At 47.0% G+C, this 25,227-nt stretch overlaps 2 protein-coding genes across 7 annotated transcripts in view; one reads left to right on the plus strand and one right to left on the minus strand.

Moving 5' to 3' along the window:
* The window catches only part of PIP5K1A (phosphatidylinositol-4-phosphate 5-kinase type 1 alpha), a 51,263-nt gene extending 48,473 nt beyond the window's left edge, over positions 1-2,790 (minus strand). For all 6 annotated transcript variants that reach the window (XM_003817265.5, XM_003817264.5, XM_063605395.1 and 3 more), the window contains exon 1: positions 1,814-2,790. In XM_003817265.5, the coding sequence (XP_003817313.1) occupies positions 1,814-1,898 (85 nt within the window). In that variant the 5' untranslated portion in view covers positions 1,899-2,790. The remainder of the gene's footprint in view (positions 1-1,813) is intronic.
* A 7,880-nt stretch (positions 2,791-10,670) lies between these two features.
* VPS72 (vacuolar protein sorting 72 homolog) lies at positions 10,671-24,493 on the plus strand. The gene is made up of 6 exons (XM_003817270.5): positions 10,671-10,908; positions 14,995-15,147; positions 15,325-15,439; positions 16,451-16,627; positions 22,798-22,942; positions 23,921-24,493. The coding sequence occupies exons 1-6, from the start codon at positions 10,792-10,794 to the stop codon at positions 24,306-24,308; spliced, it is 1,095 nt and encodes a 364-aa protein (XP_003817318.1). The 5' UTR covers positions 10,671-10,791; the 3' UTR covers positions 24,309-24,493.
* The last annotated feature ends 734 nt before the right edge of the window (positions 24,494-25,227 follow it).

Consider the following 25,227-nt stretch of genomic DNA (forward strand, 5'->3'; position numbering starts at 1 on the left):
GCCCCACTGCACTCCAACCTGGGCGACAAAGCGAGACTCCGTCTCAAAAATAAATAAATAAATAAATAAATAAATACCTTGTCACTTTTACTTTATCCTATTTCATGCTTATAATGCAGCATGAGTTGTTCTGGTCCCCTAATACTTTTATAGGAAAGGTAAAAAATCCCCTCTCAACAAACTAAAAATAGAGATTTATTAAAAATAAATAAAACTGCAGCTTATTAAGAAGATATGTGTGACTAGATATTCCAGCATCTGAGCTGGAATGTGAAAGGTGGAAGGAACCCTATTCAGCAAATTCTAAACAGCAAAAACGCAACACCAGGCCTGAGGAAATACCAAAATCTCAAGCAAAGCATCCAACATCTGGCAGCGTCTATTCAAGTGTAGAAGCAGCAGTTACTGTGAAACACCAGACACTTCTGATGGAAGCGCTCAGTTTCTGACTCACCTCCCGCCCCCCCACCCGACACACATACACACACTTTCTCTCCTACACACAATCTACTGCTTTTCTTGTGAGCCTCCTCAGCCCTCCCTCAATCTTCATTCGTTTTTAACTATTAATACGCTGAGCTCTCTACATTAACCTGGCTCCATTCTCCAAATTCCAATCTCCTGATACAGCCTAAGCATTCTTCCAGTCCATTTTTCTATTATGCAATACTCCCCCACAACACTTACAGTCACCCCCCCACCCATCTTTCTTCTTCTCAGGCCTAATTTCCAAAACATCACTTCTCGCAGTCTCTACTGCAATTCAAGACTCCATTCCATCTTTCTCATCTGTTTTTAAGGTCTTTGACCTTAATTTCCTACATTCCTTAGACTCTCTTCAAAATTTCCATTCCTTCCCAAAGTTGGGCAGTTTAGAGTTGGGAATCACCAAAGGAATTAGTCTGAGAAAGTATGTATGTGTGTCTGTGTGCCTGTGCGGCCCTAAGGGTGGGGGTGCGAAGTGAGAAGGGGTGACACATTAGGGGGGAGTATCTGAGGGAAAAGATGGCTTCAACAACTCCCACCCACCCAACAAAATTCACGATTCCCTACCTCTCCAGAAATCGAAAGCGTCCAATAACTTTTCGATATCTTTTAAGCCCCATGGCTTCTCTTCAACATTTTCATCCAATTAGCCCACAATCAACTTAGATTCCACCTGCCTCTCACACTAAGTAGTTCTCTCTACTTCTTAGGCCTCCATTTACTTTCTTAGATCCTCTACTCCCTTCCGTTTCTCTTGTTTCCTACCGCAACTTCTTTTTTTTTTTTTTTTTTTTTGAGACAGGGTCTCACTCTCTCGCCCAGACTGGAGAGCAGTGGCCCAATCTCGGCTCACCGCAAGCTCTGCCTCCCAGGCTCAAGGGATTCTCCTGCCTCAGCCTCCCGAGTAGCTGGGATTACAGACGCACGCCACTACTGTCCGGATAATTTTTGTATTTTTAGTAGGGACGAGGTTTCACTATGTTGGCCAGGCTCGTCTCGAACTTCTGACCTCAAATGATCCGCCCGCCAAGGCCTCCCAAAGTGCTGAAATTACAGGCGTGAGCCACCGCGCCCGGCCACCCTACCCCCACCTTCAATCTCCATCCGTCCTCCTCAAAGACAACCAAAGTTTTCGACAACTTCTTAATCAAACTTACCCTTTCCTCAAACTCCTGCCCGCTCATAAATCCCTATTTGAAAGCCCAGCTCGCGCCCACTTACCGGTAACACGTAGGACATTCCCAGCTACAGGTACCCTCTTAGGTCTCGCTCTTCCTCCCATCGCATATTCCTCACCAGCTCCCTACCCACGCCCTGCCGGGCTTACCTGAGGACGAGGTACAGGAAGGGACCGCGGGATCAAAGGATGAAAAACCGACCGAAGACGACGGCCCGGAGGAGGCCGACGCCATCTTGGCAGCCCCCTCCCCCTCAGCGGCCTGGCTCTCTTTCAATCCGGTTCTTCCTCTTCTCGGAATCGAATCTTCCCAACGTCTCTTTACAGAACCCGCGTTCTGTGGGCCACCTCCCCGCCCCCTCCGGGGCCTCCCTCAGACACGTCGAGCCGGCTCCTGGACCAGCTCAAGGCCACACCATTCGCCTGGCATGGGGAAGAACTCACGTCCCGCACCCCCTCCACAAGTTTAACCGCTTTCCACAGGGGATACTTTCCCCTTTCACAGAAGAGTAAGCTTAAGCTGGCTGCTGGGACGTTGCGCCCAGACCAAGCCACATCTGAAAAAAATACGAGGCATGAAAAGTCCCAGAGGAGCGAACGCCCCTTCTCCGTCCGCCCTAACCACGGCCTGTTAATCGCCCAACCTGGCCGCTTCACTCCGGGTAGCCAAGCAAAATCCGAGCACTGCGCATGCGCCCGACCTTCTCGGGGCATCAGCCCACTCATTGGGGAGAGAAAAGGAGCAAAACCAATCGGGAGGCTGCTAATGGTCACGTGAGGTGGGTCCTCACGCCCTGACGAGTCCACGGGTGGAAGATGTGCGCGCGCGGGTTGGCCGACAGTCCCTACGGTGGCTCGGCAGGTCCTCTTAGGTTCAGTTCTTTGCTAGGACTGGGTCGAGTGATCTGAACTCGGGACAAGAGTCGGTCCGCCAAGTCCTCTGAAATTCCTAACCCAGGAAAGAACTCTCTGCGGGAGTACTGGTGTCAAGTCAGAGACGTTAAGGTGTCGAATATCACAAAACATTTAATACCACCAAGAACTCTTCTTAGTCTTTTTCCTGTTTTACTACTCTTGTTTACTATTTGATTAAACGTGCGTGCATGTCTTACCTTCCTCGGAATGGCATTCGAAATAGATCTGTGTTTTGTTTGCCTCAAGCACAAAGCTAGGCACTGCACAGTGACGGAGTTCAGTAAATATTTGATGCATGAATCAGTGAAGACCTGTCAAAAAAGGGCACGGGAGGCTATCAGGGACTTATCACAACCTTCCCGCGACCCAACCCCTTTAGCCTCCAACTGTCAATTATCTGTGCTCCAAAGGGCATGGAGATACACAGAAAAATTTCTCCCATTGTAGTCTTCGTAGTAACTGCTCGTTTTTAACAAAGTACCCCGTAGGCTATGAACCCTGGTGGGAAGACCAGTCTCTCTGAGCAAACTGTAAAACTTCTGGGGAGCAAGGACTGTGTTTGGTTCACTCTTGTATCTCCAGCTCCTCCCGTGACTTCGTACATAGTAGGGGCTCCATAATTATCTATGGAATGAATAAATAAAGAGGAATGGTAAAACATTCGGGGTAAGAGTCGGTCAGATAGATCCTCTCAAATTCATGGCCCATGAAATAACTCCATTAAAACAGGTTTTGTGGCCGGGCGCGGTGGCTCACGCCTGTAATCCCAGCACTCCGGGAGGCCGAGGCGGGTGGATCACGAGGCCAGGAGATCGAGACCATCCTGGCTAACACAGTGAAACCCCGTCTCTACTAAAAATACAAAAAATTAGCCGGGCGTGGTGGCGGGCGCCTGTAGTCCCAGGCTACTCGGGAGGCTGGGGCAGGAGAATGGCATGAACCTGGGAGGCGGAGCTTGCAGTGAGCGGAGATCGCGCCACTCCACTCTAGCCTGGACGACAGAGCGAAACTGTCTCAAAAAAAAAAAAAAAAAAAAAAAAAACAGGTTTTGTAACCCCCAGAATGACCTGGTTATCCTCTTTCCAGATGTCTTGTGGGTCCTCATAAAGTAACCTAGGACCCGAACATCCATAGAATATCCCCATGCAGGCCGGGCGCGGTGGCTCACGCCTGAATTTCCAGCACTTTGGGAGGCCGAGGTGGGTGGATCATCTGAGCTCAGGAGTACGAGACAAGCCTGGCCAACATAGTGAAACCGCGTCTCTACTAAAAATACAAAAAATTAGCTGGGCGTGGTGGCGGGTGCCTGTAATCCCTGCTACTCGGGAGGCTGAGGCAGGAGAATCGCTTGAACCCAGGAGGCAGAGGTTGCAGTGAGCCGAGATCGCGCCATTGCACTCCAGCCTGGGCAACGAGAGCGAAACTCAGTCTCAAAAAAAAAAAAGGCCGGGTGCAGTGGCTCACGCCTGTAAGCCCAGCACTTTGGGAGGCCGAGGCGGGCGGATCACCTGAGGTCGGGAGTTCAAGACCAGCCTGACCAACATGGAGAAACGCCGTCTCTACTAAAAATACAAAATTACCCAGGCGTAGTGGAGCATTCCTGTAATCCCAGCTACTCGCTACCCCGGAGGTTGAGGCAGGAGAATTGATTGAACCTGGGAGGCAGACGTTTCGGTGAGCCGAGATGGCGCCTTTGCACTCCAGCCTGGGCAACAAGAGCGAAACTCCAACTCAAAAAAAAAAAAAAAAAAAAAAAAATCCCCATGCATTTACGGCAGCCTTCTACTCCTCCCTTATGAAGATCTAAAATAATTGTTTCCCTGCTGCCACCTGCTGGATTATTCGTCTTCCTTTGGGCACCGAAAGTAGACAAAATCTTGTTTGTAATTCCACAGCAGTGGAATTTTGTTGTGTTGAAGTATTTTATAATTCCCTGTACCTATACCCTCCACTCAACTAAACAGGACAGGAACTAGTGAGGGGCACACTGAGCACAGGATTTGGCTCATAGGTATTCAATAAATAAATATTTGTTGAATAAATTATCCTTGTTTTCCGAAAAGGCATAGGGTTGCTACCATTTCCTGAGTTACTTTAGAAATCGGATGGTGTAGCCGGACGCGGTGGCTCACGCCTGTAATCCCAGCACTTTGGGAGGCCGAGGCGGGCGGATCACGAGGTCAGGAGATCGAGACCATCCTGGCTAACACGGTGAAACCCCCGTCTTTACTAAAAATACAAAAAATTAGCCGGGTGAGTTGGCCGGCGCCTGTAGTAGCCCCAGCTACTCGGGAGGCTGAGGCAGGAGAATGGCATGAACCTGGGAGGCGGAGCTTGCACTGAGCCGAGATCGTGCCACTGCACTGCAGCCTGGGCGACAGAGCGAGACTCCGTCTCAAAAAAAAAAAAAAAAAAAAAAATTCGGCTGGTGTTGATGTAAAGCTGTTTCTGATTTTAAAATTGGAAACAGACTAATAAATCCCAGAATGACCAACGCAGTCAAACAGAGGAATCTTCTCCCTGTGAGCTAATCTGTGAATTCCATTTTATTTTATTTTTGAGACAGAGTCTGGCTCTGTCACCCAGGCTGGAGTGCAGTGGCGCTTGGCTTACTGCAACCTCCACCTCCCGGGTTCAAGCGATTCTCCTGCCTCAGCCTCCCAAGTAGCTGGGACTACAGGCATGCACCACCACGCCCAGCTAATTTTTTATATTTTTAATTTTTATTTTCATCAAGTACTATTTTTATTTTTAATTTCACCAACTCCCACTCAGTCCCTGGGGCGCCCCCACTCCCACTCAGTACCTGGGGTGTCCTCTGAGTCATGGAACCACTCCTCCCCAGTAACATTCCTAGCATAGTAGAACTGTGGTGACGTGGCAGGGTGTGGAAACAGGGGCAGAGCAGGACATGTTGGCTTAGTGCCCCCAAGGAAACAGAAAAGGGAGTTCACCAATACATACTTTGGGAAAGGGGGTACAATCTGATGACCTCAAAGTAGGGCCACAGGTACAGACTTCAGTACCTGTGAGTACACACCCACACCTTTATTAAAGTGTCATTCATATTTTAGAACAGTTTATTTATTTTATTTATTTATTTATTTATTTTATTATTGTTTTTTTTTTTTGAGACAGAGTCTCCCTCTGTCGCCCAGGCTAGAGTGCAGTGGTGCGATCTTGGCTCGCTGCAACTTCCGCCTCCCGGGTTCAAACGATTCTCCTGCATCAGCCTCCCAAGTAGCTGGGATTACAGGCACAAACCACCACGTCCGGCTAATTTTTTGTATCTTTAGTAGAGACAGGGTTTCACTGTGTTAGCCAGGATGGTCTCGATCTCTTGACCTCGTGATCTGCCTGCCTCGGCCTCCCTAAGTGCTGGGATTACAGGTATGAGCTACTGCGCCCAGCCAGAACAGTTTCTAAGATTAGAATGAAGGGATGGGGACTGGCAAGAGCAAGGAAAGGATTCTACAATAAGAGGATGGGTTATTTATTCAATTAATCATTCATTAATTAATTCACTCAATTAACATTATTTAGCCCAAGCTACGTCCCAGGCACTATTAGAGTTCCTGGAATACACAGATGACCATTAAGCCCATCATCAGGCAGGATGGCTCACTCCTGTAATCCCAACACTTTGGGAGCTGAGGCAGGCAGATTGCTTGAGCCCAGGGGTTCAAGACTAGCCTGGGCAACATGGCAAAAATCCCATCTCTACAAAAAATACAAAAATTCGCTAAGCGTGGTGGTGCGCACCTGTAGTCACAGCTACTAAGGAAACTGAGATGGGTGGATCACTTGAGCCCAGGAGGTCGAGGCTGCAGTAAGCTAAAATTGCACCACCACTCTCCAGCCTGGGCGACAGAGCAAAACCATGTCTCCAAAAAAATTTTTTTTAATTAAAAAAAGGAAAAGATTAAGCCCCTGCCCTCAAAAAGATCACAGACTAATGAGGGGAACAGACATGTGAATCATTAGAATACAATGTAATAGGTGCCATCATAAAGTTTGTGTAAGTGCTATGGTTTGATAACCATATTTTCAGAATAAAAAATGAGAACAGTCTTTACAACAGACAATATTTGAGATTGGAACTATTCCAGAGACTACAGAAGACATCATCTCCATAGTTATATGAATTGTGCCTGGAAAGAGGAATGGGTGTTCAGGAAGACTCCACTCTCCCATAAAATTAGAAAAGAAAGGAAAGGGATTCTAAGGAGAAAGAAAGGCATAGAGGCATGACAGAGAATTGGGTGTTAGGGGAGTGATGCTGGAGTAGTGATGTCGCAGGAGGTGTGACTAGAAGGACAGGGAGAGGCTAAATTATGAAGGATCTGAATACTGAATGCCATGTAGTAGTTACCACCTACTACACATTTACTATGCACTTACTAAACACTGTGCTAAGCAGTTGACAAGAATTATCTCTCTCTGTCTTTTTTTTTTTTTTTGACACAGAATGTGGCTCTGTCGCCCGGGCTGGAGTGCAGTGGTGCCATCTTGGCTCACTGCAACCTCCGTCTCCTGGGTTCAAGCTATTCTCCTGCCTCAGCCTCTCGACTAGCTGGGACTACAGGCACCCGCCACCATGCCCGGCTAATTTTTATATTTTCAGTAGAGATGGGGTTTCACCATACTGGCCACGCTGGTCTCGAATTACTGACCTTGTGATCTACCCGCCTCGGCCTCCCAAAGTGCTGGGATTATAGGCGTGAGCCATGGCACCTGGCCAATAATTATATCTCTTAATCTTCTACGACCTTAAAAGATAGGTATTATTATCAGTCCCACTTTGCAGATGAGAAAACTGAGATTCAGAGAAGTAAAGCAACTTGTCCAAAGTCATACAGCTAAAAGACCTTAAAGTTCACACTCAAATTCAGGTCTGGCTGGCTCTAAAGCTGTGTTCTCTTTTTGTTGTTGTTTTATTTTATTTTAATTTTTAATTGGCACATAATTGTACATATTTATGGGGCACATAGTGATGTTTCAATACATAAAATGTTTAGTGATCAGATCAGGATAGTTAGTATATCTGTCATCTAAAAAATTTATCATTTATTTATTTATTTATTTTGAGATGGTGTCTCGCTCTGTCGTCCAAGCTGGAGTGCAGTGGCACGACGTTGGCTCACTACAACCTCCACCTCCCGGTTTCAAGTGATTCTCATGTCTCAGCCTCCTAAGTAGCTGGAACTACAGGCACCTGCCACCACTCCTGGCCAATTTGCGTACTTTTTAGTAAAGACAAGGTTTCACCATGTCAGTCAGGCTTGTCTTGAACTACCGACCTCAAATAATCTGCCCACCTTAACCTCCCAAAGTGCTGGGATTACAGGCGTGAGCCACCGTGCCTGGCCTCACAAATATATAATTTATTTGTCTCCAGCACAAACATTCAATATCCTTCTTCTAGCTATTTGAAAATATTATTGTTAATCATAGTTATCCCCCAGTGATATAGAACACCAGAATTTTTTTTTTGTTTTTTTGAGATGGAGTCTCACTTTTGTTGCCCAGGCTGGAGTGCAATGGTGCGATCTTGGTTCACTGCAACCTCCGCCTCCGGGGTTCAAGTGATTCTCCTGCCTCTGCCTCCTAGTAGGTGGGATTACAGGCACCCGCCAACGTGCTCGGCTAATTTTTGTATTTTTAGTAGAGATGGGGTTTCGCCATGTTGGCCAGGCTAGTCTCAAACTCCTGATCTAAGGTGATCTGCCCACTTCAGCCTCCCAAAGTGTTGGGATTACAGGTGTGAGCCACCGCACCCGGCCAAGAACACTAGAATTTATTCCTCCTATCTAAATGTAATTTGGGGCCAAGCGAGGTGGCTCACGCCTGTAATCCCAGCACATTGAGAGGCTGAGGAGTGGGGATCACTTGAGCTCAGGTGATCACCGTGGGCAACATGATGAAATCTCATCTCCACAAAAAGTACAAAAAATTAGCCAGGCGTGGTGACACAAGCCTGTAGTTCCAGCTACCCACGAGGCTGAGGTGCAATGATCACTTGAACCCAGGAGGTCGAGACTGCAGTGAGCAGTGATTGCATCACTGTATTCCAGCCTGGGTGACAAAGTGAGATCCTATCTCAAACAAACAAACAAACGAACAAACAAATGTAATTGGGGGCCAGTGTGGTGGCTCACAGCTGTAATCCTAGCACTTTTGGAAGCCAAGGTGGGAGGACAGCTTGAGCCCAGGAGGTCAAGGAGGCAGTGAGCCATGATCCTGCTGCTGCACTCCAGCCTGGGCAACAGAGACCCTGTCTCAAAAAAATTGTAATTTTGTGTCTTTTTTTTTTTCTTTTGAGATGGAGGCTTGCTCTGTTGCCAGGCTGGAGTGCAGTGGCACAATCTCAGCTCACTGCAACCTCTGCCTCCCGGGTTCAAGCGATTCTCCTGCCTCAGCCTCCCTAGTAGCTGGGACTACTGTAGGTGCATGCCACCACACCCAGCTAATTTTTGTATTTGTAGTAGATACGGGTTTTCACCATGTTGGCCAGGATGGTCACAATCTCTTGACCTCGGGATCTGCCCGCTTCAGCCTCCCAAAGTGCTGGGATTACAGGTGTGAGCCACTGTGCCAGGCCCAATTTTGTCTTTTTTTTTTTTTTTTCTGAGACGGAGTCTTGCTCTGTTTCCCAGGCTGGAGAGCAAATGGCGCGATCTCGGCTCACTGCAACCTCTGCCTCCCGAGTTCAAGCAATTCTCTGCCTCAGCCTCTCGAGTATCTGGGATAACAGGCGCCCACCACCACGACCAGCTAATTTTTGTATTTTTAGTAGAGATGGGGTTTCGCCATCTTGGCCAGGCTGGTCGTGAACTCCTGACCTCATGATCCACCCCCTTCGGCCTCCCAAAGTGCTGGGATTACAGGTGTGAGCCACAATTTTGTGTCTTTTAACAAATCTTTCCCTGTCCCTTCCTTCCCCCTGCTCTTCCCAGCCTCCAGTATCCTCTGTTCTATCTTTCACTTCTATGAAATCAACTTTTTAAAAGCGTCACATATGAGTGAGAACATGCAGTGTTTTAACTTTCTGTTCGTGGCTTAAGTCAGTTAACATGTCCTCCAGTTCCATCCATGTTGCTGCAAATGACAGGATTTTGTTCTTTTTAATGGCTGAAAAGTATTCCATTGTGTATTATACACCCTATTTCCTTTATTCATCTGTTGTTGGACACAGAGATTGATTTCCTATTTTGGCTACTCTAAGTAGTGCTGCAATAAATATGGGGGTGCATAAATATGGAGTGCAGACGTCTCTTGGATATACTGATTTCCTTTTTTTTTTCTCCTAAATTGGCTTCCTCAGGTTGAATTATGTCCTTTCCTTTGGATAAATGTCTATGGCTGTGTTTTTAACCACAATACTATGCTTCCTTCCTCAAGGATTTTTGACTTTATCTTGTAGATGATGTGGAGCCATTAAAAATGTTTGAGGACAGGAGTGGCAAAATGTGGGTTTTTAGAAAGTTTCCTACTAGCAGCAGTGTAGAAAACGGACTGGAGCGGAGAGAATGACCTCTTCTAAAAGAAAATGTGAGCCGGGGGCGCAGGCTTATGCCTGTAATCCCAGCACTTTGGGAGGCCGAAGCGGGCGGATCACCTGAGGTCAGGAGTTCGAGACCAGCCTGGCCAACATGGTGAAAGCTGTCTCTACTAAAAATACAAAAATTAGTTGGGCATGGTGGCGGGCGCCTGTAATCCCAGCTACTCGGGGGGCTGAGGCAGGAGAATCGCTTCAGCCCGGGGGACGGAGGTTGCAGTGAGCCGAGATCGTGCCACTGCACTCCAGTCTGGCGACAGAGCGAGGCGAGACTCCGTCCCTACGGAAAAAAAAAAAAACCATATATATATATATATATATATATATATAAATTAAAAATAAAAATAAATAAAAGAAAATGTGTTGACTTAGGGTTATGGGGGTCTTCGTACCACCAAGTGGACTCATTGAGCAAGGGAGATCGCTGGGTACTAGAGCAAGCGGCCTAGAGCATCCGCGCAGGAGTAGGAGAGGCTGAAGAGTAAAGAGGGTTTAGAGGGTGGGACTGGGAGTCTCTCGACACTCTGTTACTTCTGCCTGTAAACGCCCGACTTCCGCCGCTGGTGGCCACCCGCAGGTAGTGATGTCGAGCGTCGAGCTCCCAGAACCGAGCTGGTGAGGGGCTGCAGGTGGCGGCGCAGTCTCGGTAGGCGGTATGAGTTTGGCTGGGGGCCGGGCACCCCGGAAGACCGCTGGGAACCGGCTTTCTGGGCTTTTGGAGGCAGAGGAGGAAGATGAGTTCTACCAGACGACTTATGGGGGTTTCACAGAGGCAAGATCCGGGCCTGGGAAAAGGGAGGGGAGGAGGCGAAGAGGAGCCCTGAAGGGAGAAACCCCGGACAAAGAAGAAGAGGGCGGGGAATAGAGAGGAGCTCTGGGAGCTGATACTCGAGTTGGGTGGGTGAATCGGAGCCGGGGGGCGAGGCGGGGGGACGGATAGTGTGGAGTCCTAGAAGGGAGAGCTCTGGATGGGGTCAAAGGGGCCTGAGACGGAGAAGCTCTCCGGAGGCACTCCAGAGAACAGAGAACGGCAGAAACCTACCGTGTACTTGGGTGGTTGCATCTCTCACTGTACTTCTGACGTCCAGCATACACGAGGCACACACATAATAGTAGACAGTTGCTCGATGTATACTCGTTGGCCCACTGCTGGATTATTCACCTGAGACATGGAAAGGAACCGCTCCAAAAGTAGAGGAGCTTAGCCCACTTCTTTTTCAGCTTTCAGGTCTCAGTGTAAATGTTTTCTCAGGAAGATAACCCTTCCTTGACTATCCTAACAAGTGTCCCCATTTATTTCTTCCACAGAACATATTTCAATTTGCAATTAGATTTGGTTTGCTTACTTGCTTATGCTTTTCTATTGCATTGTAAACTGTATAAAGTTAGAGATGGTCTGTTTTGTTCAACATTATGTGTGAGGTGTCCGGACTGGGCTGCCACTTGCTAAATTTTTATTAGTTGAATCTACCCGTTTATTAAATGTGTTGAGTACCCAGAGCATGCCATCGGTAATAGGTTGTTTTAGGCTCTAGGGAAACAGAATATTAAAAACAGTGCTCTGTCCTTACATACTACATGCCCCAGTGGGGTAACTGCCTGGATTAACAGTTAAAATACTGTGTGATAGGCCGAGCACAGTGGCTTTGGCCGGGCACAGTGGCTCATGCCTGTAATCCCAGCACTTTGGAAGGCCGAGGCGGGTGGATCACAAGGTCAGGAAATCGAGACCATCCTGGCCAACATGGTAAAACCCCCTGTCTCTATTAAAATACAAAAATTAGCCAAGCGTGGTGGTGTGCGCCTGTAGTCCCAGCTACTCAGGAGGCTGAGGCAGAGAATCGCTTGAACCCGGGAGGAGGAGGTTGCAGTGAGCCGAGATCGTACCACTGCTGGGCGACAGAGCAGGACTCCGTCTCAAAAACAAACAAAAAATGTGTGATAAGGACTAAAACAAGGTGTAAGAGTGTTAAGGTAATACATCTGAACCAAAGTTGTTGATCAGGATAGGCATCCCTGGAGGGATGATGTTTAAGCTGAGGACAGTTTGAAAAGTAGACCTTAGCTTGATGAAAAGCAGGAGAAGGAGAAAGGTTAGTCCACAGAGCAGGATGGGCTGAGTATGTAAAGACATTGAGATCCTGGTCTAGGACCTGCAAGTCTACTTTCATTCTCCAGAGCATGAAGGAGACTAAAGATTGATAAGCCTGCAGGAGACTAAAGATTGATAAGCCTGCAGGGAGTAGGCATGGGCCAGATCCTTTAGGGCCTTGTGAGCTATGTTAAGGAATTTTGCTCTTCATCCAGAGGACTGAGAAGAGTCATCAGAATTCCATGATGAAATTTGTACTTTAGGAAGGTTACTTACTCTGTAATGAGAATGGCTTGAAGGGGGCATGGCAGTAGAGAAACAGAAAGATTCAAGAGAAATTAAGGAGTAGAACCCACAGGACTTAGGGGCTGGGTGTGGTGGCTCATGCCTGTAATTCCAGCACTTTGGGAGGCTGAGGCGGGTGGATCACGAGGTCAGGAGTTCGAGACCAGCCTGACCAACATGGTGAAACCCTGTCACTACTAAAAATGCAAAAAATTAGCTGGTTGTGGTGGCGTGTGCCTGTAATTCCAGCTACTTAGGAGGCTGAGGCAGCAGAATCACTTGAACCTAGGAGGCAGAGGTTGCAGTGGATTGCGCCACTGCCCTCCAGCCTGGGCGACAGAGTGAGACTCTGTCTCAAAAAAAAAAAAAAAAAAAAAAAAAAAAACCCACATCACTGACAGAGTCATTACTGACACAGCCCTAACCAACTAGTTTAAAATAGAACTTTCTCATCCCTCCTCTAAGGCCATTTTCCTATTTCTGTCATTTTACGACTTGTTATTTAATATGTACCCTTCATGCTTCCAAAAAGGATTTAAGGAGGCTTACAATATAAACAAAAAGTAGGAACAGTAAAAATAGAGACAGATCAGAAGTAATTGTACCAGGAACCTCTGCTAAAATGGTAATAGCAATTGATATTAAATTTAGTTGTGAGCTTCCTGGTAGCCAAACCTTGTATTTCTTTTTTTAGTAAGAAAGAAGCATACAAGTTCTTCAAGAGACACAAACTTTTTCAGCCTTAAATCCTAGGGAGCATTTATCATTATATCCTTATATTATAAAAAGTAATGGTTTTCATAGATGATATACAAACATTCTCTTATCTAGTGATGTCTCTTAATGACTCTCAATAAAAGCCGAAGGAATGGTAGTAAATCCTTAATTTAGTGCAAGTATGTTGATTGGGCACTAAGCTAAATGTGTGGTTGATCTACTACCCTCTGGTGATATGGCTTAATACCAGATTAAAGCTGAGGGGATTAATGTGTTCCCAGGCTGTCTTTTACAAACATCAGTTAGGAGGAAATGATGGTCATCAGTGCAAAATTGAACTCTGGCTGGCTTAGAGTGTCAGCCATCTGTGTTATTTGCTTGCTTTGGCATCACGTGTACCAAGATTAGCCCATTAGTCTGCATCACTGATTGAAGAGAGAACCACATATGTGAGGTGTCACCCAGCCCAGTTGACTCCCTCTCCCTCAAGTGGCTTTTTTCCCTTTTCTTTATAATATGGCTGCCATTCTAGCCCTAACCAGTTCACCTGAGGTCTAGGCTGTACTTCACGTTCTCTACTCCAGGCCATCTAACTGCCTCCAGAGCTTTCTGCAATACCCATTGTACATACCGTTACCCCTCCCCTAAATCTTCAGTGGCTTTCCATTATCCATTGTAGCAGTACTCAGCTGTTTTTCTGTCCCAGCACACCTGAGGAATGACACATATTTCTCTCAGTAACTTTAGTTTACCTCAACAATGATTATCAATGGTAGGACAAATAAGGAGATGGAGGGGATTGAGAATCACTGGCCTGCAGGTTAAAAGCGTGTTTATTAGTGTGACATTTAAGTTTCTCCATAAATGGAATGCAACCTTCTTTTCAAATCATACAGTCCTACAGTGCAATCAGTGTTGGAAGGAGGCAGTGCTGGAGCCAAATGCAGTTGGCTAACAAGGTTTCTTGACAGAGAAAAGTTTTACTTAGATCTAAATCCTTATTCCATAAACATGCTATACACATTACCATTTCTGTGCCTTTGTTTCTGCTATTTCATCTGCCCATGATTCCTTCCTCCCTCTTGGCTGTCTAAATACTAACAGTGTTTTCAATCATAGTTTAAGTCCTCTTCATCCTTTTTTTTTTTTCTTTTTGAGACTATGTCTTGCCCTGTCGCCCAGGCTGGAGTGCAGTGGCACTATCTCAGCTCACTGCAACCTATGCCTCCTGGGTTCAAGCAGTTCTCCTGCCTCAACCTCCCAAGTAGCTGGGACTACAGGTGTGCGTCACCATGCCCAGCTAATTTTTGTATTTTTAGTAGAGACAGAGTTTCACCATGTTGGCCAGGCTGGTCTCGAACTCCTGGCCTCAAGTGATCTGCCCACCTCGGCCTCCCAAAGTGCTGGGATTACAGGCGTGAGCCACCAAGCCTGTTCGAGATCCACATCTCAAAAAAAAAAAAAGTAAGATTATGTTCTCCCCTTTACTGTAAGCCCCTGAAGGTAGAGACCAAACCATATCCTTTTGTTCCCCAGTACTTAACAGTGTGTTGCAGGTAAAGGGCTATCAATTAATGTTGGAAGGAGGTGGTACTGGAGCCAAAGGCCATTAGCTAGAAAGTTTTCTTGCCTGAGGAAAATGAAGGGCTGGATTAGGAAGGAGAGTAGGGCAGCCCTTATCAAGAAAGTCGAGAGATTCTGTTCCTCCTGAAGGGGCATTAAGGCTTCCATTGCCAGCCAACCCTTATCTCCCTGTGTCCTTAGGAATCCGGAGATGATGAGTATCAAGGGGACCAGTCAGACACAGAGGACGAAGTGGACTCTGACTTTGACATTGATGAAGGGGATGAACCATCCAGTGATGGAGAAGCAGAAGAGCCAAGAAGGAAGCGCCGAGTAGTCACCAAGGCCTATAAGGTACAGGGGGAGTCCTAGTTGTCTTGGATTTCCTCAATTCCTATTCTCTCTTTCATCAGGTCCCAGTACTCCCTATGCCACTTCCATTTCTGGCAATGCTAGTTTTCTCTCATTGAGATCCTCATATTTCTCCTGACTTCTTCTGTTCCCCAGTATCTGATTCCAATCTGTCCTCAGGAACCTCTCAAGAGCTTAAGGCCTCGAAAGGTCAACACCCCGGCTGGTAGCTCTCAGAAGGCCCAAGAAGAGAAGGCACTACTGCCATTAGAACTACAAGATGACGGCTCTGACAGTGAGTAGGGATGTTTGGGTCAATTGGCAAAATTGGAATATAATAATAAAGTATCATATCAGTGTTAAATTTACTGATGTTGCTGGGTGCGGTGGCTCACTCCTAGAATCCCAGCACTTTGGGAGGCCTAAGCGGGTAGATCACCTGAGGTCAGGAGTTCGATACCAGCCTGGCCAACATGGTGAAATTCCGTCTCTACTAAAAATACAAAAATTAGCCAGGTGTGGTGGTGGGCCCCTGTAATCCCAGCTACTTGGGAGGCTGAGGCAGGAGAATTGCTTGAACCTGGGAGGTGGAGGTTACACCATTGCACTCCAGCCTGGGCAACAAGAGCAAAACTCTGTCACCAGAAAAAAATAATAAAAAGAAGAAAAAATTCACTGATGTTGATAACTTACTATGGGTAGGAAAATCCTCATTCTTAGGAAATACACACTGAAATATTTAGGGATAAAGGCCATGATGTGTACAACTTTAGTTACCTAATTTAGATCATTCAGAAAAAAACCACACATACAAAATGCAAAAGGGCCAAAATATTACCAATAGGTGATGGGGTAAAAGATCATGAGTATTCCTTGTACTATTCTTGCAACTTCGTAGGTTTGAAATTATTTCCAGGCCAGGCACGGTTGCTCATGCCTGTAATCCCAGCATTTTGGGAGGCTGAGGCAGGCAGATCACGAGGTCAGTAGTTCAAGACCATCCTGGCTAACATGATGAAACCCCATCTCTACTAAAAATACAAAAAATTAGCTGGATGTGGTGGCATGCACCTGTAGTCCCAGCTACTCGGGAGTCTGAGGCAGGAGAATTGTTTGAACCCAGGAAGCAGAGGTTGGAGTGAGCCGAGATTGTGCCACTGTACTCCAGCCTGGGCGACAGAGCGAGATTCCATCTCAAAAAAAAAAAAAAGAAAAAAAAATTATTTCCAGTACAAAATTTCAAAATAAATAAATAAAATATGTGGACATGAATTCAAAGATTTCTTCTTATCTCACTCTCTTCCAGGTCGGAAGTCTATGCGTCAGTCTACAGCTGAGCATACAAGACAAACGTTCCTTCGGGTACAGGAGAGGCAGGGCCAGTCAAGACGGCGAAAGGGGCCCCACTGTGAGCGGCCACTAACCCAGGAGGAACTGCTCCGGGAGGCCAAGATCACAGAAGAGCTTAATTTACGTTCACTGGGTAAGTCTGTGGTTTCAGAAAAAGTGGGTAGAGGGGCTGAGGGGCATGAGAAAAACCATGAGACCTGGAGGACCAAAGAAATGGAGAGATGGAAATTTGGGATGATGGAATCAGAAGGAAGAAATGGCGGAGAGTAGGTAATTAGGTGCAAGAGTCTAGGCAGTTATGAGCACTCTGAAGAACAAGCTAAGGTACTTTGGTGTAAAATAAGAGTTGTATAGAACTGAGGTCAAATCCTCGTTCTGCTATTCACTTGCTTTAAGTCTGTAGGTAAATTACTTATTCACATTTTGCTTTTCTTGTTTATAAAATGGGGTATATACCTAATGACTCAGGAAATTTAGGCAGGAGGATCACTTGAGGCCAGGAGTTCATAACCAGCCTGGACAACATAGTGAAACCCCATCTCTTAAAAAAAAAAAAAGCAGGGGGTGATAATGTTGACTTTAATGATAATCATGAGAATGTGAAGTCAGCAGATTAGTCCTTCATGAGATAAATTGCTTTAAAAATCTCTTCATTTTATGGTATTGCTTTAAAAATCTCTTCAGTTTGGGCCAAGTGCAGTGGCTCATACCTGTAATCCCGGCACTTTGGGAGGCCAAGGTGGGTGGATCACTTGCAGTTGGGAGTTCCAGACCAGCCTGGCCAACATGGTGAAACCCTGTCTCTACCAAAAATACAAAAATTAGCTGGGCATGGTGGCGCATGTCTGTAATCCCAGGTACTTGGGAGGCTGAGGCAAGAGAATCATTTGAACCTGGGAGGTGGAAGTTGCAATGAGCTGAGATCACACCACTGCACTCCAGCCAGGGCTACAGAGCGATTGGTTTGGACCACTGTAAGGAGAGTGACTCCCAGGTTTTCCTTTCTTTTTTTTTTTTTTTTTTTTTTGAGACAGAGTCTTACTCTGTCGCCCAGGCTGGAGTGCAGTGGTGTGATCTCGGCTCACTGCAAGCTCCGCCTCCTGAGCTGGAGATTCTCTTGCCTCAGCCTCCCAAGTAGCTGGGATTACAGGTGCCCGCCACCATGCCCAGCTAATTTTTTTGTATTTTTAGTTGAGATGGGGTTTCACCATGTTGGCCAGGCTGGTCTTGAACTCCTGACCTCAGGTGATCCACCCGCCTCACCCTCCCAAAGTGCTGGGATTACAGGCTTGGGCCACCCCGCGGCAATTCCCAGGTTTTCAACATCAGTAACTGGCTTAGGAGACCCTGAAGGAGGAGCAAGTTCAGTGGGGAAAAAATAAATTTATTTTTGAACATGTTGAATTTAAGGAGTTTGTGAGCAATTCATGCAGTGATGAGAGGTCAGTGAAATATGCAAATCTGGTGTTCCAATAAGAGATCTGGGCTGAAAATACAAATTTGGAAGTCTTTAGAATATGAGTGGTAATTGACGATATTGGAGTGCATCTGAGCATGGAGGGAGAAAGCTCAGAGTGAGAAAACAGAGGCCTGATAGAGTCCTGCAGACACTAAAATGTGATAGTTTCATACAAGAGGAGGAGCTTTGAAAAGAGCCTGGAAGTGACCAACGAGTTGGAGAAACCCAGGAGAGTTTGTGTTAAAAATGCCAGGAAAGAGAATGTCTCAAGAGAGTAATTGCTGCTGAGACGATGATTAGTAGAACTGAGAAGTGCCCATTGGTTTTGGTGAGATAGAGGTCAGACATTACCTTAGCACTTTTTGGGGACCAAGTCGAATCAAAGTATATTGGGGAGCAAAACTTTTCAAGCTTGGCCATGAAGGGTAGAAGAGGGAATGGAAGCTATAGAGGGGTCTGAGATTAAGGTAAAGTTGTTTTTATTTTATCCGAAGATATTAGAAATTATATCTTTCATGAGAAACAACTGAGTTTAAAGAAAGAGAAGAAAAAACGGTTATTAATAGTGTAGGTTTTTGGAGATGGGAGGCAAGGCTGGGAACCAGAGCAGCATGGTGGAGGAATTGGCTTCAGATGGGGGAAGGGAGAAAGAAAGTGTGGTGGCCGGGCGCCGTGGCTCACACCTGTAATCCCAGCACTTTGGAAGGCTGCGGCGGGTGGATCATCTGAGGTCAGGAGTTCGAGACCAGCCTGACCAACATGGAGAAACCCTGTCTCTACTAAAAATACAAAATATTAGCTGAGTGTGGTGGCACATGCCTGTAATCCCAGCTACTTGGGAGGCTGAGGCAGGAGAATCACTTGAACCTGGGAGGCGGGGGTTGCGGTGAGCCGAGATCGTGCCATTGCACTCCAGCCTGGGTAACAAGAGTGAAACTCTGTCTCAAAAAAAAAGAAAGAAAGTGTGGCTTAGCTGAGTGCAGTGGCTCATGCCTGTAATCCCAGCACTTTGGGAGGCCAAGGAAGGAGGATCGCTTGAGCCCAGGAGTTCAAGACCAACCTGGGCAACATAGTGAGACCCTGTCTCTGTTTAAAAATGTGGCTTACAGTTGTAGGTTTGTAATCCAGAGGGAGGGCATGGCGGAGGTTCTCACCTGATGTCTTTTTCATTATGCAGCACCATCTGTCAAACATTAAGGATACAGCTGGAAGCTTGAGGAGACTGAGGAGCATTTAAATAGTTATTGATGTGGGATATTGAGCAGTATTGAGGGACCTGCTGAAGGCTAGGACCATGAATTTATGGTGGTTCCAGTCTGTGCTGTTATTTTTCTCCAGTAGCACTCAGCAGTCCAGATCAGGGCAAGGGAATTATTGACAGGAGAGTGACTGAAGTGATTGAAATGATACAGTGAGCAACCTAAGCATGATTTAAAAAGGAAAATGTGACTGGGCGCGGTGGCTCACATCTGTAATCCCAGCACTTTAGGAGGCCGAGGCAGGCGGATCACGAGGTAAGGAGTTCGAGACCAGCCTGGCCAACATGGTGAAACCCCGTCTCTACTAAACATACAAAAAATTAGCCAGGCATGGTGGTGCGTGCCTGTAGTCCTGGCTACTCGGGGGGCTGAGAATCACTGAGGAGAATCACTTGAACCCGGGAGGCGGAGGTTGCAGTGAGTGGAGATCGTGTCACTACACTCCAGCCTGGGCAACAGAGTGAGACTCAAAAAAAAAAAAAAAGTAAAGTGACATGGAAAAGAAGGTTGTTAGAGATGAGGTGATAAACTGTGGCCATGCAGTGTTGAAGGGGCTACCCATGTGCACTTCGAAGTCACCAGGGTGACCCTAAGATGATGGGAATTGGGGTAGAGACGAAGAGTGGAAACCACTGCCAAAGTCTTCAGTGAATGAAGGAGTGACCATGACTAGGAAGGAGAGAAGTTAATCTAGACTCTTGGCACAGGTCTCAAAAGAGAAGGGAGTTTGCTGGTAGGCAGAAAAGCAGTGATCTGAAAGCTACAGGCTGGGGCCCAGTAGGACATAGGTATATCCTGTAGGGATGTAAGAGAATGAGCAACCTCCACCAGAGGTCTGCAGAGAGGAGTGGTGGCCTCAGTGAATGACCAGGTTTCTGTTAAGGCAAGTCATGGAAGGAATGCTGAGTGAGGAGCTTGAGGATATAGATGAGTTGGCAGATTACAGAGCACGAGTTCCAGAGGGTGTAGGCAAGTGTTTGAAAGTAGAGGGGTTGGGCCAGGCATGGTGGCTCACGCCTGTAATCCCAGCACTTTGGGAGGCTGAGGTGGGCGGATCACGAGGTCAGGAGTTCCAGACCATCCTGGTCAACATGGTGAAACCCCGTCTCTACTAAAAATACAAATATTAGCTGGGCATGGTGGCACGTGCCTATAGTCCCTGCTACTCAGGAGGCTGAGGCAGGAGAATTGCTTGAACCTGGGAGGGGGAGGTTGCAGGGAGCCGAGATTGTGCCACTGTACTCCAACCTGGCGACAGAGCAAGACTCTGTCTCAAAAAAGAAAAAGAAAGTAAAGGGGTTGAGGCGTTGGAAGACTGGCTTAAGGGAGAGAAAGCAGTATTATCAAACAGTTCAAGTGCAAGAGAGGTTCAATCATTGGAAGGGTTTCCAGAGTACTCTTTTTTTTTTTTTTGAGACGGAGTCTCGCTCTGTCACCCAGGCTGGAGTGCAATGGCACAATCTCAGCTCACTGCAACCTCCGCCTCCCAGGTTCAAGTGATTGTCCTGCCTCAGCCTCCCGAGTAGCTGAGATTACAGGTGCAAGCCACCACGCCCAGCTAATTTTTGTATTATTAGTAGAGACAGGGTCTCACCATGTTGGCCAGGTCTGTCTCAAACTCCTGACCTCAGGTGATCCACCCGCCTAGGCCTCCCAAAGTGCTGTAATTACAGGCGTGAGCCACCACACCTGGCCTCCAGAGTACTCTTTTATGGTCAGACTTTAGGGAATTGTGTTCATCATAACCATATTTAAGGACACAGAAATCTGGAGTTCATTCAGAGGAAGGGGACGAGGAATATTTTGATTCATTTTTTTTCGTATGTTTGTTTTGTCTTTGGAGACGGAGTTTCACTCTTGTTTCCCAGGCTACAGTGCGATGGTATGATCTTGGCGCACCGCAACCTCCGCCTCCCAGGTTCAAGCAATTCTCCTGCCTCAGCCTCCCGGTAGCTGGGATTATAGGCATACACCACCACATCTGGCTCATTTGGTATTTTTAGTAGAGACGGGGTTTCTCCAAGTTGGTCAGGCTGGTCTCAAACTCTCGACCTCAGGTGCTCTGCCCACCTCAGCCTCCCAAAGTGCTGGGATTACAGGCGTGAGCCACCGTGCATGGTGATTCTTTTTTTTGAGACGGAGTCTCACTCTGTTGCCCAGGCTGGAGTGCAGTGGCGCAATCTCAGCTCACTGCAAGCTCTGCCTCCTAGGTTCACGCCATTCTCCTGCCCCAGCCTCCCGAGTAGCTGGGACTACAGGCGCTCACCACCACGTCCGGCTAATTTTTTGTATTTTTAGTAGAGACAGGGTTTCTCTATGTTGGCCAAGATGGTCTTGATCTCCTGACCTCATGATCCGCACACCTTGGCCTCCCAAAGTGCTGGGGTTACAGGTGTGAGCCACCAAAAAAAGCCTGGCCCTTTTTTTAAAATTTTTAAAATTATTTATTTTTTTGAGACAGAGTTTCGCTCTTATTGCCTGCGTTGGAGTGCAATAATGCAATCTCACTTCAACCTCTGCCTCCCAGGTTCAAGCAATTCTTCTGTCTCAGCCTCCCAAGTAGCTGGGATTATAGTCATGTGCTACCACGCCCGGATAGTTTTTGTATTTTTAGTAGAGACGGGGTTTCACCATGTTGGTCAGGCTGGTCTTGAACTCCTTTCCTTAGGTGCTCCACCCACCTCGGCCTCCCAAAGTGCTGGGATTACAGGCATGAGCCACTGTGCCCGGCCTTGATTCATTTATTCATTAACAAATATTTAATGAGTGCCTGTAATGTGGAAAATGCTGTATCACCCTGATAATATTTAGGCAATATGAGTTATAGTCACTGCCCTTAAGGAGGAGACATATATACCAATAGTGCATCGCCATGGAGCAGTATCACGGAGACCAGGCAGGTAACATGAAGTGTGCAGCCAGCCAGAGGGATGGTGGTGAACTGGAGAGGAGTGCCTGAAAGGAGGAACGGTTACTCAGCTCAGCTAATTGTTCCCCTGTAAGAATGCAGACCCAGGGTTGCGAGATTTTCTTGGTGTTTAAGAGCGACCAGAAATCTCTATATTTAAATATAATTTCCTACCTTATTAATTTTTTTTTTTGGAGATATGATCTCACTCTGCTGCCTAGGCTGGAGTGCAGTGGTGCCATCTCAGCTCACTGCAACCTCCACCTCCCTGGCTCAAGCGATCCTTCCACCTCAGCTTCCCAAGTAGCTGGGATTACAGGCGTGTGCCAGCACACCCAGCTGTAGGAGTGAATTGACAGGGCATTTGTAGAGGAGATTTTGGTATCTGGGAAAGCAAATAAGCTCCTCATCAAAGGGTACCTTCCAACTCTGAGGTACTATAGAGGGCCCAGGTGTACTTGAGAAATGAGCAGAGAGGATGTCAAGAAAAAACTTATAAGCAGAAAACTTACAAAATGGGAGGTGCCAGAGGGCCTTAGGGGACTTCCATAGTTGTCTCTGGTAGTTGGCAGTGACTAGATAGCCAGGAAGATAATTGAGAGATCGTGGGACAGTACTGGGATATGGGAAAAAGGGACATTCTGATCATCCCCTCATTTCTTCCTTTGACCCTAAAGAGACATATGAGCGGCTCGAGGCTGATAAAAAGAAGCAGGTTCATAAGAAGCGGAAGTGCCCCGGGCCCATAATCACCTATCATTCAGTGACAGTGCCACTTGTTGGGGAGCCAGGCCCCAAGGAAGAGAACGTTGACATAGAAGGGTGAGTGAATCTCAAGAGGAAAAGAGATTGTGTGTTCAGCTCATGTTCTCTTGGCCCCATTTTGCTTGCTTTTCTCACACAGCTCTCCTTAACACTTGGAGATTTCTTTCAGATTCCTAACTCCCTTCAGCTCAATTTCTTTTTCTTTTTTTTTTTTTTTTTGAGACATGATGCTGCTCTGTCGCCTAGGCTGGAATGCAGTGGTGCAGTCTCGGCTCACTGCAACCTCCACCTCCTGTGCTCAGGCGATCCTCCCACCTTAGCCTCCCAAGTAGCTGGGAGTACAGCCACACATGCTAATTTTTGTATTTTTTGTAGAGACGGTTTCGCTGTGTTGCCCAGACTCCTGGGTTAAAGTAATCGTCCCGCTTCATCTTCCTAAAATACTGGGATTACAGGTGTGAGCCACCGCGCCCAGCCCAGCTTATTTCTTTCTTATTCCTTTTTCTTTTAGCTTCTCTGTTCTTCTCTTTCCTGTTTTTCCTTCTAGCCTAGCTTTCTTTTCCCATCAGTCACTTAGTACGTTCCTCAGAATGTTCCCAACACCCTGCCTCCTTTTTCTCTTTCCTCATCTCTCTGATTTCCTTCTTTCTTTCTTTCTTTCTTTCTTTCTTTTTTTTTTGAGATGGAGTCTCGCTGCTCTGTCACCCAGGCTGGAGTGTAATGGCACGATCTTGGTTCCATGCAACCTCCGCCTCCTGGCTTCAAGTGATTCTCCTGCCTCAACCTCCTGAGTAGCTGTGATTACAGGCATCTGCCACCATGCCCGGCTAATTTTTGTATTTTTAGTAGAGACAGGGTTTCACCTTGTTGGTCAGGCTGGTCTCGAACTCCTGACCTCGTCATCTGCCTGCCTCAGCCTCCCAAAGTGCTGGAATTACAGGCGTGAGCCACTGCACCCAGCCTGATTTCCTTCTTTCTGTATCTGTTGTCTTCTCTCCTCAGCTCTTTGTGTTTTTCCTTGTCTTTTGTCCTCAGACTTGATCCTGCTCCCTCGGCGTCTGCATTGACTCCTCATGCTGGGACTGGACCCGTCAACCCCCCTGCTCGCTGCTCACGTACCTTCATCACTTTTAGTGATGATGCAACTTTCGAGGAATGGTTCCCCCAAGGGCGGCCCCCAAAAGTCCCTGTTCGTGAGGTTTGTCCAGTGACCCATCGTCCAGCCCTATACCGGGACCCTGTTACAGACATACCCTATGCCACTGCTCGAGCCTTCAAGATCATTCGTGAGGCTTACAAGAAGTACATTACTGCCCATGGACTGCCGCCCACTGCCTCAGCCCTGGGCCCTGGCCCGCCACCTCCTGAGCCCCTCCCTGGCTCTGGGCCCCGAGCCTTGCGCCAGAAAATTGTCATTAAATGAAGAGATGTCTAGTCCTCAGAAACTTCTTTCCTGCCCTGATTGGGGCTCTTGCTGTTCCGTTTCTTCTCCCTGCTTCTCCCCTTTGTCACCTCTGATCTTTGCCTAATCTGTTTCTTTTTCCTTTTCCCCTAGTTCTTACAGGTTTCGTTGTGTTTTTTAATCTAATAAAATAGAAAGATCCCTTTTGTCTGGTGTCCAGTCTAGGGTTGGGAGCAAGAAGTATTTGAATACCTGCATATATTTGGGTCTTTATTCGATAGCATTTATTATGAGCTGTCCTTTCTAAATTGTATTCATTCCTCCAACTAAATTATAAACATCTGAAAATTGCACACCAAAACACATCCTTGTATTGACCTTCCTATCACTTTACACTCACTGTTTTGAATACAGCAGGCACCAAATAAGGAGGAACTGGCTGATTCTAGTCGAACTCCGATGTCTCAGACTGGGGCTTGTATGAAGGGAAGTGGAAGAGATGCCATGGCTGTTAATGACCACTAGAGGCTCTCAGGGCTGGGCAGGGTATGGGGGCTGTGTATATGTGATCTCCCACTACCCCCCACCTGGCCAGAGCTAAAATAATAAAATGCTGAGCTCACTGTTCCCCCACCCTCTCCCCCGGCACCGGGCTCCTCCTGCTGCTGGGACAGTGCTCTAGTAGAACAGACAGACCTACTGACACAGGGGAGGTGAGAAGGGAGGTGACCACCAGGACTGGTAGGTGGGGAAGACAGGGGGCTTATGGATGAGAGCCCGGTGGGAGATGGGAGGAGAAGAGTGGCTCCTATGGGGAATGATGTGGAGTGTGTCCCTGTCTCTGTCACTCAGTGTATATTTCTGCCACTGTGCCGTCCTACCCCTTAACTGTGTATAGTTTACATTGTCAATGTGAGTGTCTCACATACTTTCTGGATCT

This window comes from Pan paniscus, chromosome 1 (genome assembly GCF_029289425.2).
Source record: "Pan paniscus chromosome 1, NHGRI_mPanPan1-v2.0_pri, whole genome shotgun sequence".
NCBI lineage: Eukaryota > Metazoa > Chordata > Mammalia > Primates > Hominidae > Pan > Pan paniscus.